Source organism: Oreochromis niloticus, linkage group LG1, assembly GCF_001858045.2.
Source record: "Oreochromis niloticus isolate F11D_XX linkage group LG1, O_niloticus_UMD_NMBU, whole genome shotgun sequence".
NCBI lineage: Eukaryota > Metazoa > Chordata > Actinopteri > Cichliformes > Cichlidae > Oreochromis > Oreochromis niloticus.
The window spans coordinates 11,421,322-11,436,633 of NC_031965.2; the positions used below are offsets into that span (position 1 = coordinate 11,421,322).

The window sequence follows — 15,312 nt, forward strand, 5'->3', positions numbered from 1 at the left end:
TTTTTTAATGTACATTTTAAATAAATAAAAAAACGTCATACTGTTATTTAGATATTTATCTGAAGTTATCTGGAAGTTTTAAATCTTGCTTTTAACTTGATGTCAGAAAACGTTTTTATGACGTGGCACTGTGGTAACATATGGTAGTTGTCTAGTAGTAATCGGTCCCTTCCTTTTATTGGAGGGGTGGTAAGAGGAAGGACAATGCAGCGCTGTGGATCCGATATCTGTGTTTCCACAGCAACAGATATTAAATTACGACGGGTGGTGGACTTTAAACAGAGGTGGAGGGACAGGTGACGCAGGCTTCAGTAAACTGTCTTCTTCCTGAACAGAAACGCAGCAGTCTCAGACATGGTAAGAAATTCCATTTTCCATTGAGCCTTTTTGTGTATTTTCTTACACAACAGACCATTTTTCTGTATTTACCTAACAAGTGATGCCACACTATTGTCACCTTGCAGGCTAAATTCCTCACACAAGCTCAGATCAATGGTAAGATTCATCCACAGGTGCATGTTGTCGATCACTGTTTCACTCTGTTACTGATGTTTGAAATGATTTATTTGTACAAAACAACCAAACTCTCTTCTTGTTCAGTCTAATTAATTCCTGTTTACCGAGGATTTACTGTGATAAAGCTCCTCACTAATTACAACAAGGAAAAAAAAAAAAAGTACTGTCATTCAAAAACTTTCTGTTTTCCCCACTGCAGAGTACAAAGAGTGCTTCTCATTGTATGACAAGAATCAAAATGGCAAGATAAATAACAAAGACCTGATCACAGTTATGCGCTGCCTGGGTACAAGCCCCACACCTGGTGAAATCAGGAGACATCTACAAGTCCACAAAATTGGTAAACTATAACATGCAGTAAATCAAAGTCTTTTTGTCTTTGAATAACAGCTTGTTGTGGGTTTAGACACATAAGTGTAGCATAAGGGACAAGTCTGAGAGGTGACGTTTAAATGACAGTAATTTTAAATTGCACTTGCAGTCTTTACTATCACTGTTTAAGCATAAGCTGGTAGTTTCGTTTGTGCTTTAAAAGTCATGGTTTTGTACATTTTTCTTACAGCTTTCTTAATCTGTGCTACACACAGTATAACAATATATATCCTTAAGAAATGCAGGGAAAAGACAGCAATACAAATAACAAAGGGCATTTTCTTTTTAAACTTACATTAATCATCATGTAAAGGTTAAATAAAATGTACCACCTGATTTCACATTTGTGTTTAGAAAAGTCTGCTGAGGTGGACTTCTCTACGTTCCTGTCAATAATGCACAGACAGATACAACAGGAGGATCCCAAAGTGGAAATCCTGGAGGCCTTGAAGATGACGGACAAGCAGAAGAAGGGGTACATCGAGGCATCCGAACTGCGGGCCAAGCTCACCATGTTAGGAGAGAAACTCACAAACAAAGAAGGTAGAGCAAATGAGGTTTCTAATTAATGAGCTGTTAAGTTTCTACTGGCCTACAGTTGAGCCTTTTTACTGGTACCTCGCAACAATACGGCCAATATTCGATGATTACATAGTGTTTCATAATCCAAAGTGAGTTTTTCAGGTCTCTAATATATATCTTGAGGAAGTTTCGATCTGAGCTCAAATAGCTGAGCTTGTAGGGCATTACACGACAGAAAGCACACCACTATGGTCTGCCTCTCCACAAAGTTTGTGAAATTCATTTTGGTAGTTTTAATCCTGCTCACAGGAAGATGCAAAGAGATGCACCTCTCACCTTTGCAGGGAAATAACCAATAAACCATTTCCATATTTCTACAAGTACAAAGAAGTTGTTAGAGCAATTCTTTGCTTCAGAATCCAACATTGCAATGCCAATAAACCACCATTTATCTGAATACTTTATGACTGCAGTAAATATCAAATGGTGAACCAGGAGGAAAAAATGTATTTATAAATGAACTCTGAACCTGATAGTTTTCCACAGTTGATTTCTTTAATGATACACGTGTTCTGCATCTTGACACAGTAACTAACCCACCCCTCAAAAACTGACTAATCGCAGGAAGTTTGTCTTTAGAGCTGAGCTCAGAATCTCTTAGGTAATTACAATAGTTTCTCTCCTGGTATTTACTCCTTGGCTCATAAAGGCCACTCCCTCCTTCCTGTCAGGAAATGCATTTGCTGTTGTGTTGCATGCTGATTAAGCGTCAATTTGTTTTCCCATCAGAGAGATATTGTGTGAAATATTTCACTAACACTACCCAACAGAATATTATGAATACTAGTAAAGCCCTAGCAATAGCAATGTCAACAAAGACATATGTTGAGGGTTATTTATAAGCTTTGTTCTCTGAAGGGGTTACAGCACAGAGGTGTGTAACATCATCTGTGACCTCAACAAAATGTGTTTTTTCAACTTTGAAGTCATAGCTGAAGTCAAACCCTGGCAGATGTCTGACCGTAGAGGTCATTTCAACAGGGGGCACACGTGTTGTGACACCAGGGGGACAGACTGGGAGACACCACCTTTGTACTGAACTTGTCCCCCTGACAAGCTGCTGAATATTTGATCCACAGGCTTTGTTTTAATTTCCACAAAAAGCTAATATCTGTGACCGACTGGCATATGATGCAGCTTAAGCGATTTAGCGTCACAACTTTTTGTATCGCCTAATCAAATCACAGACAACGTCTTACTTAGTAAGAAGGCTTTCTATTTTCGCCTGCACCCAAGCACCTGAGTCCCATGCACTTCCTGCCATTTAAGGACACAGTGAATTCTCTCGTTGATGTTTTGTTTCACTTCAGACGTAAAGCGTTAAATATGAACCTCAAGCTGAGAGTTTTAATGGAAGGACTCCTGCTGGGATTTGGATATCTGGCTAAATCTCCAGGGCGGATTTTTAAGTTTTTCAAAGCCACCTCATTCACACAGTGACGGGTCTCAGAGCAACATAAGCCGTATTTCAAAGTCTGTGGATGGGTTCTGTGTACATAAAGCTGTTTATAGTTAAATGAAGCTCAAAAGGCTTCTCAGTGGGGAGACATTTATCAAGTTTTTGGATTCCCGAACTGCTGAAGAAGATAGTAATGCCAATTTCCTAAAAGAAGGGACAACAGACAACCATTTTGAGTATTCAGGACATTTTCAAGACATGAAAAAGTACTGGAATGCCAAATCTTTAACTACACTTTTGTAGTTAAGTCAACAAGGGTCCATGGTGCATGATATGAAGAGACATAAACCCTTATGAAACTAGTATGAGTACAGCTCACAGACAAATACTGGAAGGGAATATTTGTGACTGAAATATAATGTGTTAAGTGTTGTAAAATATTCTTTTCCATCAATGTTCTTTTTCTTTATTTCATCGCTGTTAAATATCTCACAGTAGCAACAGCAATGACACTAATTATAACCATAATTTATGGTGAGATTTGGCTGCTTATCCACTTATGCACTCATGTTTTCTCCATCTTCCTCGTCTAGTGGATGACCTCTTCAGAGAGGCACACATCAAGTCAAATGGGATGGTCAAATACGAAGAGTTCACAGCGATGCTGACGCTGCCACCTGTTGATTACTGATTTTTTTAAAAAGAAAACAACTACGTCACACTTCAGGACAACAAGCTACGTTGGAAAACTGACTCTGAATATCAAGAACGTGACATCATTTTGCACATGAAGTTCGGTTGTATTAAATTTGCGTGTTGGTACAGCAAAGGTTTTTCACAATGATTATTTCTTGAATATTTTATGATTAATACACAATACAATACTTTAATTTCTTTCCATAACTCTCCTCTGTAACTGAACACTACACAGTACATGTTAGCATGTGACCCTGGTGTAAAGCCATTAAATCCTCAGCGCCATAGCGGACCACGTTTCACCCAATTAAATCCTAGCCCTTGGGTGTTAATATTAACTACTGAGTATGTACCAATCTCATCTTTTATGAGAGTTTCAAGTGTTCACACATCTTTGTTCAACAAGCTTGTATGTAAAAGTTGTGGAGTTTGAAAGAAAATAAATTCTAATTCCTGCTGGTATTTAAAAACCCTGACAGTTCCAATTTCTCTGTCATCTCAAATCTTGCATGCATAAATAACCGTCTCACATTTGACATTTATTAAAACTCTATTTAAATAAGTGACATCTCATATTTATTTTTCCTTTTATGAGGGCTACCGCCATAAAATCTTTCTGTTTCACAAGTTTTAATTAGTAGCGTTTAGCACAGTGTAGCAGTATGCATACTTAATGACAAAACACTCACAGGCTAATTAAATGAATGCCATTTTCTCCACATTTATTGTATGGGTTAAACTTTAATAGGTCATTAAAGTTAATTATACAACGGTGTAAGTGCTGTGAAAAGATGCTACTTAACAATCTGACTGCTTCAGTGTGAACGTGTTTAATGACTACTACACATGTGGCATTATGTCCATTCAACATAAGTGGTTGATCTTGTGCTTGGAAACCAACATTTTCATTAAATGTACAGAGATGAATCTTTAAAAATACAACAAAATACGGGAATAAATCACTAACAAACTAAAAAAATAATAATAACAATAAAAAACAACAACTATGCAACTAAACATGGCAGGTATGTCAAGTTCTTTACTCATCTAAATTGTCTCTAAATATAAAGGTTGTACATGTTGAAGTACTGGTTTGTTTTTGCCTTCAAAAATAAGAACTACTAACGAGAATAAATGAGCAAAGGTGTGAAAAACAGAACATTTTGTCTTAGTGGTAACAGCAAGGCTGATATCAAACATATATTAGTAAAGTCTAAGTTTCATGCAAGTGTAACCTGAGTTCACCTGTGCCTTCCCCATTATGACATATCAAAATGTTGTAAAAAAAACAACAAATTAAATAGTGTGTCTGCTCCAAGATAAACAACTATCATTAGCATGCCCGAATACTACCTAAAGTAGGCCAGGCATAATATCCATCACTTTGAGTTACAAGATAAATAACCCTGGTCTCTAGGCCTAACGTTTCAGTGGTGTTAATTGGCCCCAAATGCTTCTATGTCAGTGCTTAGTGGTTTTGTCCCATCCTTTCCTGGAATCAGACAGGTTAACCAGAGATACATTTGCCAAACCTGTAGAGTCCTCATCCATTAGCCTGCTGTTTGGTAAAAAATGAAACATGCTCCCTTCTACACACATCAATAACCACCTTTACCAGCCAGCTTTACCATGTAGGCTTCATTTGTCATGGTTATATCTTAGATTTATCATGGTGTCACAGTCCTTGGCTCTTTTTCATGATCCAGGCAAAAACCTTTCCCTATACAAAGTTAGGAGAAAAATCATTACATGTGTAATCCAGCAGCATGCTTCAGAGGTATTTCAATGGCCTTACTGATGTTTTCAATTTTGGTGAAATAATAAAATGCTTGCCACGGCACAACCAAGAGACTGTGTCTCTTCTCACCACTGTTGTGGTGAAGGAATATTTTGCCGGCTGTGAAAATACTGGAATTACAACTTTGGAGTGACTGAAAACAACAATGCAATTATAGTTTAAGACACAACATGCTTCTGGACAACAGATAAAAAGATTATTTCACTTATTATGCTTTGATATGTGATTAAACATCAAAGTTGGATACAAAGTGTCACAAATACAAAATTTGGTAACTGCAAAAGTAATTTACGAGTTCTTTCATTTCCCAAGAACCTGCTGCTTTGAATCACAAGTGAATCCAACAATAATCTCGTTGACAGTCACACAAAACACCAAAATGTTCACATGTTTACTTGATATCAAGTTGATATATCTGCCACAGCATACATGTAAATGCTACAGTACTGTGCAAAATTCTCAAGCAACGCCTCATTTCTTTATATTTTGTTAGGAAAATGGGACATAGGTGCAGCAAACACATGGAAATACAGTATATAAGGCAAAGCGAGTCTGTACCTTTACTCTTGTACAAGGAATACATTTTATATTTGGTATGAGGACCTTTATTCTTCAACTGAACTCTTAGGCAAGCTTCCTTCTCATTTCTTTAAGTAGACTTCTAAGAATAGTTCTCCAGGCTTCTTGAAGGACATTCAAAGCTCTTCCTGTTTTGTTCCATTCTGTCAAAAATGATCCCACACTTTAAGAAAAAACACTACACTACAAGAAAGTTTAGGTGTTTGGAAGCAGATTTTAAATGAAATGAGGGGTAGATCGAGACATTTGCACAGTAGTGTGCAATAACATTAAAAACTTGTCAGAGCAACAAGCAAATGAAAAGGCAGGGGTACACAATAATCCTCCTTAATTGTAAAGTCATCATACATTCTGATGATGTATGAATCTTTGATAATAACAAATATATAAAAACTTGCCAATGACTGGAGAGAATTTTAGGTATTACAATTCTATTCAGCTACACTACATACATTTGTAATTTGGTCCTTTTATTGTGATTTTTGACAAAAGGATATAGATATGTGCTGATTTTTCCCCTTTACTCCTTATCATCCCTCGTTTAATAGCTTTACAGAAGCTGTTTATTGGTTTTTAATCATTAGATATGTAAGACCATATATGAGCTGCTTTCCAATTTCTGAAGATAGTTTTTAATGAATATGTAATTATCATGAATTCTCATAACAGAACATGGCAATAATTAAACACCTAGAAAAGTATAAAATACCACATATTACTGATTCTTCCACTAATTTACCCTTCGGAATCTATTGTATTATGATCTGCTATGTTATCTTAATTTCCCTCCATCTGACTATTATTTTTAATCAAGAGTTTAATAATATTAATGACATCAAATGATCCAGTACTCACGAAGTTAAGGCACTGGGCCTGCCAATACCTGACACAATATGTTTGGAGCCTATGTGGCCTCCAGCACCAAGTATTGACTGCAGCTTTTCCTTTTGAAATTTACATTTTACCTTGTGAATTTAAAGCCACAAAGTAAAAGTAAAGCCAAACTGTGACAAAGTCACAAAAACAAAAGGGTTCTTACAGGCTGCAGTACACATGTAGCAGTCCAAATAACTGTTTGCTTAAACTGTCCCCCAAAGCGATTACAGTATAATAATCACAGCCTAAAACTTAAGCTTCACATATCTGCTCGCTTGTCAAAATTTGGAAGAGTATTTTTATCCTTAGCTATCTTGGAGCCAAAGGTGACCCTATTTGAACAGTAGAAGTGCTATGTTTGCAGGTAAAACTAGCTAGCTCGATTTGCATAGTGTATCCATAGATTGGATAACATACAAAGAAAATTCTTGAATTTAGTTTAATAAACTGCAGCACAGACTTCGTGTGGGCAGGGTGCTAATTAAATAAAGCCATGTATAGCTTATCTTATTAGCATTAACAAGCTATTTCAATCTGATATTCAAAAGCTGTGAGTTTGTTGGTGTAGTGGCTATCTTAATTTCTTCTTAGAGTTCTCTATTTTTCTTATATCTAAAATAATCAGACTGGATGGACAAGAGACTCTTTTACGCGTTGGTTTGTCAGCAACAACGATGGTAAAACCATCGTGTGGCTCCGCCATCCGTTTATTTATTTTCCACAAAATGTTCACAATAAAGGCTCGATATCCCTTTGAGACTTTACAAAATAAAACATGAAATAACTACAAATGGCGCTTGCAAGTCAGTGCAGCGACTGTTTCTCTGTGCTGACATTCTTTTTTTGGTAAAGGTCATTATAAATACAGTTTCAGAGACTACCTTTAACTTTTTATTGAAATCATTTTTCATGTTCACATGTGTAAACATTACTGGGTTGCACACATCTCCTAACCACAACACAGCCACATTCAACATGTCTAAATCGGGAAGAGTGGCTCCTTCGGTCTTTTCTGGACAACACTGAACACTTATGAACTGCTGATCTGAATAAACTGGCAGATGTGTCGGGTTTCTCTGTCATCAGGGTCATGTCTGTGGGCTTTTTATCAAAGGCAGCAACTGCTAGAATGAATGGTTTATTGCTTACAAGGAGAGCATTTAATGTTACCAGTCTTTGACATTTTTTTAAATCTTGATTTTATGTGCTTTTCAAAGGTGTTTAGACACATTCAGCTTTCTGTAAACTCTCTTAATCATCTAAATTCATCATGCTTCAGGAGAGAAGTGCCAAAAACACAAGCACAGGTCTTTGGTAAGCCATCTTTGGCCATGACCTTCAGCATTTTCCCACCTATTTGTCTTCTTCCTATCCACAGAAAAACCGAAGGCTAATATCCATTCTCTTGTTTCCATTTAACTGAAAACCACAATCAAATGCAGCACAGTGAGGCAGGTTTTTAGGCTTTGTAAACTTTGAGTGGTCAGGAACAACAACTTTGTAAAGGCTGTGATGCAACCAAAACTACCAGTTGCAAGAGTGGGGGTGTGGTCACTAAACAACGGTGGCCTTCATAAGTCATGATAAATGTTAAAGGTGTAGGATTTGAAAAGAATGAAAATATTTCATAAATGCCAGCATTGGTAGAAGAGCACATTTAGAGCATGTCTAAACCTGAGAGCCAAAACACCCACAATAATTAGAAATATAGCTGGTTAAAATAAACTGAAATCACACTTTAAGGGACAGGGCTCTGCAAACAGTCAGTTATTTGTTACTTAGCAAATATGCACCACTTATTTTTTCTTTATGACATCTGTACCACTTCATGCTGTACGTAAAACCACAGTGAGAGCTATATCCTGTCGGTTCTAACGTGTGCAGTCTCTGTTGCTGTCCAAAAAATAAAGCACTGTACCAGCCATAAAGATACAATAAATGAGTGGTTTGTCTATATCTAAAAATGCATCATACTGCTGGCTACATTGATTGGATACTCCCATGTGTAATGTAACAAAGAAATGTGCAGCAAACAAATATTTACAATCTCGCTGCTTTGCTTGTTCCATTTCCCATTAATTTCATCAGCACAAACATGCAGAGTCAAGGTGTGTGTAAGATTCATAACCAGTCCGTAGTTCAGAAAAAGGGCTCAGATTGTTGACTTTTAATGATGATTAGATTACATCACTCAGTGGTACAATCAGTGTGCTTGTGAGCGGTTAGTCTGCTGCACCTTAGCTGCGAGGCGTGCTGGAGTGGGAGCGCTGGCTGCAGGATTTACAGCACTGTGCTTGTACGTTGGGGAGGTGGCAACGGCCGAGCCATCGAAGTGTCTGACAGAAATGAAATGTCAGCCGATTGTGGAGACAGACTGTGCCTGTGTAGGTGAGAAGCAAACAGAGGTCACACACGCAAAGGTTAAATACAGACCTCATTCAGGACACACAAAGTAACATTTACTGACAATTCAACAAGCTGATATAAGTAAGTAAGACCCCCTGAAGTGGCACATAGAGTGGATACAAAAGGGGATTAAAAAAAAGGGATCAGTAATTTTAATTTGTTCTTAAGTTCAGGAGAAAATAGTTTAACCTCGATTCTGAACACAGAAGTTAAAACACGAACAAGAGCTCTTTGAGAAAGAACTGTGGAGATAAAATCAACTAGCGGCGCCGTGTGATCTCGTAAATGCCCGTTTTTAAGCATCAAAAGCATGATAAACTGTATTAAGGCAACTCTTAACACTAACGTGGGAATTCAAGGAAAAACACAGCTTTATGTCTACTTAGGAAAATTAACTTTTTTTCCCGCTCCCGATGTAATTACTGCCTAGCATTAGTCCGTGCGTCATAAGCATATTTCTAATATATTTAAAGACTGGGATCACATTTTCCACAAAACAACCCGACTTTGAGGTGTCTGAGATGTAAGCTGATAAATCCTGAAAGAATGTTAAAAAAAAAAAATCAGTGTCAATCCAAACTAATGGTCTTTTTATGCTGGGGGGGAACTCATGAGCCCCTTTATTAGCACTAATTCTAGTGCTCAGTGTTGCTGTTGCACGGTCATTTGTTTTAGACAAATTAAGAGTTTCCTGTGACTGTGCCAAAGCACTTCTTGCACCAGACTCTTAGATTTCCTAGACCCAGTCCATATTGTGAGAAAGTCATATTTCATCCACCAGCAACACACCCTTGTACCATTTCCTACATGTTGTTTCCCTCTACTCTCTAGTATCCTGTCCAAAAAAGGCTAAAAATGGCTCCAAAATAAAAGGACCATTTGTGACTGAATGTGGTTAAGTTGGCATTTATATCCAATTTGCTATGTGATAAAACAGCAGTTAGCTTTGATAGATCTGCAAAATTTGTAAATCTGCTTTCATCTACATATACAGAATTCACACAAACTACTTACATTTAGAGTCAACTTCATACAACATCCCTCCACAGTGACGTAGCTGCTGGAGGATGGTAGGTAGTGGTATGGAACTTTTATATAGGAATATAACCAAAACACAACTGGTTGGCAACCGCTAACTAATGACCCTATTGAGATGCTGACTGACTCAGATTGATTGCAACATGTTGACAATCTGTCTGTGTTTATAAATTAGAAGCTGAGCTCTATTTCATGTGATGACATCTGACTTTGAATAAGCAGGAAAAAAATAGATGGATCTCACACAGCTGAGCTGTATTAAGCACAGAGCTCCTTATAGTGAGCACGGACAGGAAGAACATTGACCAAAAAAAGGGATGTGCGTTTACCTGCTTTAGCCTGTGAAGACACCTTTAAAGTGGTAAATGTTCCAGCATTTGCATAACACATTTCTACTGTTAGTGTGCACTGAAAGAGCTTTTATAATGCAAGTTACACTTGATTGTCATGCGCACACAGTCACACCAGTGGCTGCATGGGTAACATTTCTTAAGAGCATCTAAGGAGCTGGGTTTTTTTCTCCCTTCCCTCCATTTTCAAACACCCACCACTGCTGAATAACTATTAAGGTAGAGAGAGAGAGAGAAAGAAAAGCAGAAAGAAACCCAGCCCACACACTGCTGCTGAAATCTCCATTTTAGTGATTAATATCAACATTTCGGAGCAACAAAGGCAACTATTAATGGCTTAAACAGACAAAAATCTTTCAGTGCTGTAAATCCTCCCGGCCTTTGAACCCATCCCCTCAATCGAGACGACTAAAGAGGGAAAGCTAGTGCAACAAACCAGTAATTCTCACTACCAAAACCCTCAAAATCAAGATTATTTGATAATCACAATATTCAATCTGCTTTTGAAGTGTGACATTGCCATTATCAAATTAGACTTTTCAAATATTTTTTTCACGTAAATTTGGAGTGCTAAAGCTGTGGGCAGATGTTAAAGGCGAATGTGAAAAGGGGGAAAATGGTGTTAGATAAAAATCATTGTTGCTTACTCGGTATATTTTTTTATACATCGAGGTGGCCTATCAAGATAAAAATACTTTTTCATAACAACACACCGTGCTAGGCTGTGCTCTAAATATGGTTATACTATTTCAACATTTTCTCTGCATAATGTAAACCTCCACAAAACTCCACTATGTAGAATTTGCAATGTCACTCAGTTCAGTTCACAGCTGCCTCTCAGTGCACAGTATTTCCTGTTTACTGCACCTCTCTTTCTATTCCTCTTTCTGTAAAGAATAATAAACAACAAAAGGGAAGAATGGGACTATGGGACTCTTCAGTTATATGTAGTTTTTCACTGTCTGTGAATACAGGCTTGGATTGGATGTCAGTCAGTCTGCAGTGGATGTGTCTCTGCGTCTGTGAGCTACTATCTATAAACTGTACAGACATAAATATTCTAGATATATATTTATATTATAAAGCTAGTGACAAATAAAAAATAAAATGAAAATAAGAGCTGAATGACCTAAAATATGTAGAACTAAAAGATGTCAAATATAACAAATAAATAGAATAAAAGTTGGGTTTTTTTTATTATTCCCAGTTTATGAAACACTGAACGTTAACAATAGTTTGGCATAATGTAGCGAAAGCAACGTTCTTAATCTGTTGGACTTTAAATTACAAACTTTCGTTCACCACTGACAACAGCTGTGTGTTTAAATTAGTTTGGAGTAATTATGTTTTTGACACTTGGGAGAGAATCAGAGCCAAGTTGGGAAAAAACATTATCTTTTAAGTTTACATTTGCATAATTAATTTCAGTTCTCAGTTTTCATTTATTTAGGGCTTTTTCTGTGCACCTTGAATATCCGTCAAGGACTCACTCTTGTTTAGCTCATTTTTCTTTGCGTGTGTCTTTACCAACTCCTCACTGTTTAGCTTCTAGCTTGTATTTAGCTTTTTGGAGCTCCTGAAAGAGATGCCTGCCAAAAACAACATTATGTGACAAGTGAAAGTGAATCAGAACACTAAAGATGGATGAGGAATTATTCAAAACTGAGCAAAATTTTAGATTTCAGGTTCAACTTCCTGTAATTTTATTATAACGAATTATGCATTTAATATTGTCATTTTCTACGGTACTAGTGCAGTTGCAGTTACACCGAGATTGTGTGTGGATATTTTACATTCTCGTGGCCGCCTGACCTCACACACCTTCTCATCACCAAACACCCGCTGAGTCTGAAGTAAATCTGATGAACGAGTGATTACTGTTCCCTCTGTAACACCACTGATGATGTCGATGTCACAGCATAAGAGAATTTGATGACGATGCCTGATTGCATTGAGTTCCCAGGAGCATAAAAAAAGTTTTTATTCAAATGACATAAAGTTTGAAACGGATGAGGGAACCGTTGTCCTACATTGTGATTTTAAATTGAGGACTTTTTTTCCTCTCACGTCAAATGAAGAAAGAAAATGTTTCTGCTTGGTCTGCGGAGTTTAACAGCAGCTGGAGAATCGTTTCATGTTTTTGTGGCCTCCAAACTCCTCCACTGGTGAATGATGTACCATTTCAGTAAAGTATGTATGCTCTCTGAGGGGCATGTGGGCTGCTAGTTTGCAGATGAAATTGAGGAGCAGACCCCACTCCCACGCCCTGCCCCATATATGGCATTTATCTATTATATACTCCAAGTTTTGGTGTTTGGATTTTAATTTTCAGTAAAATATTATGAAACCAAGACAGAAACTTTTTTGTACAACGAAAGCTTCATTAGTATCCTGCATTAACTCTGTGCCGTGGGAATGTTTGTCTGCAGACAGACTTTTAGACTGCATGTAGGTCATGCATCTGCTTGACCTCCCACTATTCTCCCTGTGGCCTTTCCCAGACACCATGCACAGACTGCAGAACTTATGTCACAGTGTTGCTGTGCTGGCTTGCAAAATCCCTCTGCCCTGCCCTGAAGATACAACAAACAGCAAACAGCACATGTCTATTAAAGCAACAGTCCAGCATTACTTCAAAATGAACTCAAGACTGACAGATCCCCATCCCAAGACCAGCACCCTCTTATTTCCCTAACATTATAATAGCCTACACTTTCATACCACTAATCTCTCTGAAAGAAGTGGTGTGCCATTTAAACAGACAAACATAACAACGAGAAATATAACCTGCAGGCTGTCAATACTTAATGAAAACAAAGCAGCAATTAATGTTTATGCTTACAAAAAATAAATAAAAGAAAAATTTCCAGGTTTAAGTGTATATTATGATCCTACTTCAGGCTACGCTCGTACCTTGAATTAGGCCTTATCTCTTGGGTTGCTTAGAAGTTGCGATGGTGCAAAGCACAAATGCAATTCATTTATGACAACATGACAATAAATAAATAAATAAATAAAGTCAAGATGAGAGAAGCGTCTTAAAAATTTGGCAAAACTGTGTCACTGACTCTGTGCTAGATCTAGATTTCACAGAAAAATATCTATTTCTAGCACATCATCAATCTGCTGCCACTTTTATCAACAAGAGCACTGTGAACCCTGAGAGGCTGACAGGAGAACTTGTAAATTAAAATGTAAATAAGCTGTTTAATTGCCAGCAGATTACCTGTAAAAGTACACTATAGATGGTATATATGGAACTTAAATAAATAAATGGGAAAAAAAGTACATGTGTAGGTTTTTGATGCATCACATACAGGTTTCTAACGTTCTGCTTACAGGTGACGTTCGTTTTAATGCTATACGTTTGTTTTGTGAGGGCATATCCTCGAGGATTTTTTAAGCTACTTCTGACAGTACTTGATGAGCTCATACAATCTGGTTGACCTCACCAAAAACAGACTTGAGATCTACAGTGAGTTCAGTAACAAAAACCTGACATATTCGATTAAAAAAAACACAGTAAAAAGGGTCAAATTTGATTATTGATGTCCAAGGAAAACGTCCATATTAATTCTGCATTTAGAGTTCATGATCAGGACTTCAGAGCCTCTGCTGTGGTTAAGGTTGTAGGGGGAGGCGTACGGCAGACTGAGCTCTTAAAAAGAGCATAATTAACAAATCCACAGAGAGAAAATGCCACACTGATTTTGTCCCAACGAATGCATCCCTGCTTCTAAAGCACGTGTCATGTCCATGTGAAGGATGACCTCGCATCAATTTCATCTCATCTTGGTGAGAAGAAAACCAACCACTGCTTCCTAGTAGGATATTAATGACACGCAGCCTCGGTATATTGTCTGGCATACAGGAGTCAAAATATATCCTGGTTTCACGCAGCTCCACACATGTCTTTACACGTTTTTGTGCCACAGCACAGCGCATTCCCAATGAAAGTCAAAGGGTTTTTTTCTTCTTCATCTTCCACTCCACGTCTCGTAGGATTTTAATTAAAGACGCTTTTGGAAATCATGAACTTGAAGAAAAAAAAAGGGGTTGATTTTTTTGGTCTGTTAAAATATCACAGTGGTAAATTGACATGTATCCAGATTTCACTAGATTTCAGATGGCTTGTTGTCTAATTCATATCTGAAAAGATTCCCGCACTTCCCCGCTAACCACGCTAACACATGCCACACCTTTGAATTTGTGGCAGGAATTTAACGATCGTAATTCTTTTCTTAAGAGAACTGTAATTAAAATATATGGATCACAGAAACGCATCTCCTCCATGGCTTTACATTTCCGTCACGTCTGGTCCCCTGTTAGCAAGAAATGTTTATGATCTATGTCCAGTTTATAATTGTGATCACTCTCGGTTCGCTGCAGCGACTGAATGGCTCTGAATTAATGCCCGTCTGTAAGCTTTGATGTGGAGCAATACTTCAAGTGATTAGACAGGAGTACTGCTTTAAGTCACAAGAAAGTGGCTCATTTGAACAGATGCCAAAACAGTGGTGCAAGGTCAGACTTAACTCCATTAAAATCTGTTACTGCACGCTCCAAATATTTTCTATGTTCATCATCTTCAGTATTTCCCTTCAATATCATCTGTTTAAAAAGGTCATGACAGAAGCTTTGTTGCTTTTATGTTTCCTTAGTGATCCTAATCATTGTTTACAATAACATCCTTTAATGTC

General features: G+C 37.5%; 2 protein-coding genes across 3 annotated transcripts in view; one reads left to right on the top strand and one right to left on the bottom strand.

The window, feature by feature from the left end:
* The first annotated feature begins 208 nt into the window (after positions 1–208).
* On the top strand, positions 209–4,131 carry calml4a (calmodulin-like 4a). The gene is made up of 5 exons (XM_003450749.5): positions 209–357; positions 465–495; positions 716–856; positions 1,243–1,431; positions 3,463–4,131. The coding sequence occupies exons 1-5, from the start codon at positions 355–357 to the stop codon at positions 3,558–3,560; spliced, it is 462 nt and encodes a 153-aa protein (XP_003450797.1). The 5' UTR covers positions 209–354; the 3' UTR covers positions 3,561–4,131.
* Positions 4,132–4,379: 248 nt separating this feature from the next.
* adamts7 (a disintegrin-like and metallopeptidase (reprolysin type) with thrombospondin type 1 motif, 7) overlaps positions 4,380–15,312 on the bottom strand; it is a 74,968-nt gene continuing 64,035 nt past the window's right edge. For both annotated transcript variants that reach the window (XM_025902909.1, XM_005455666.4), the window contains exon 24: positions 4,380–9,198. In XM_025902909.1, the coding sequence (XP_025758694.1) occupies positions 9,056–9,198 (143 nt within the window). In that variant the 3' untranslated portion in view covers positions 4,380–9,055. The remainder of the gene's footprint in view (positions 9,199–15,312) is intronic.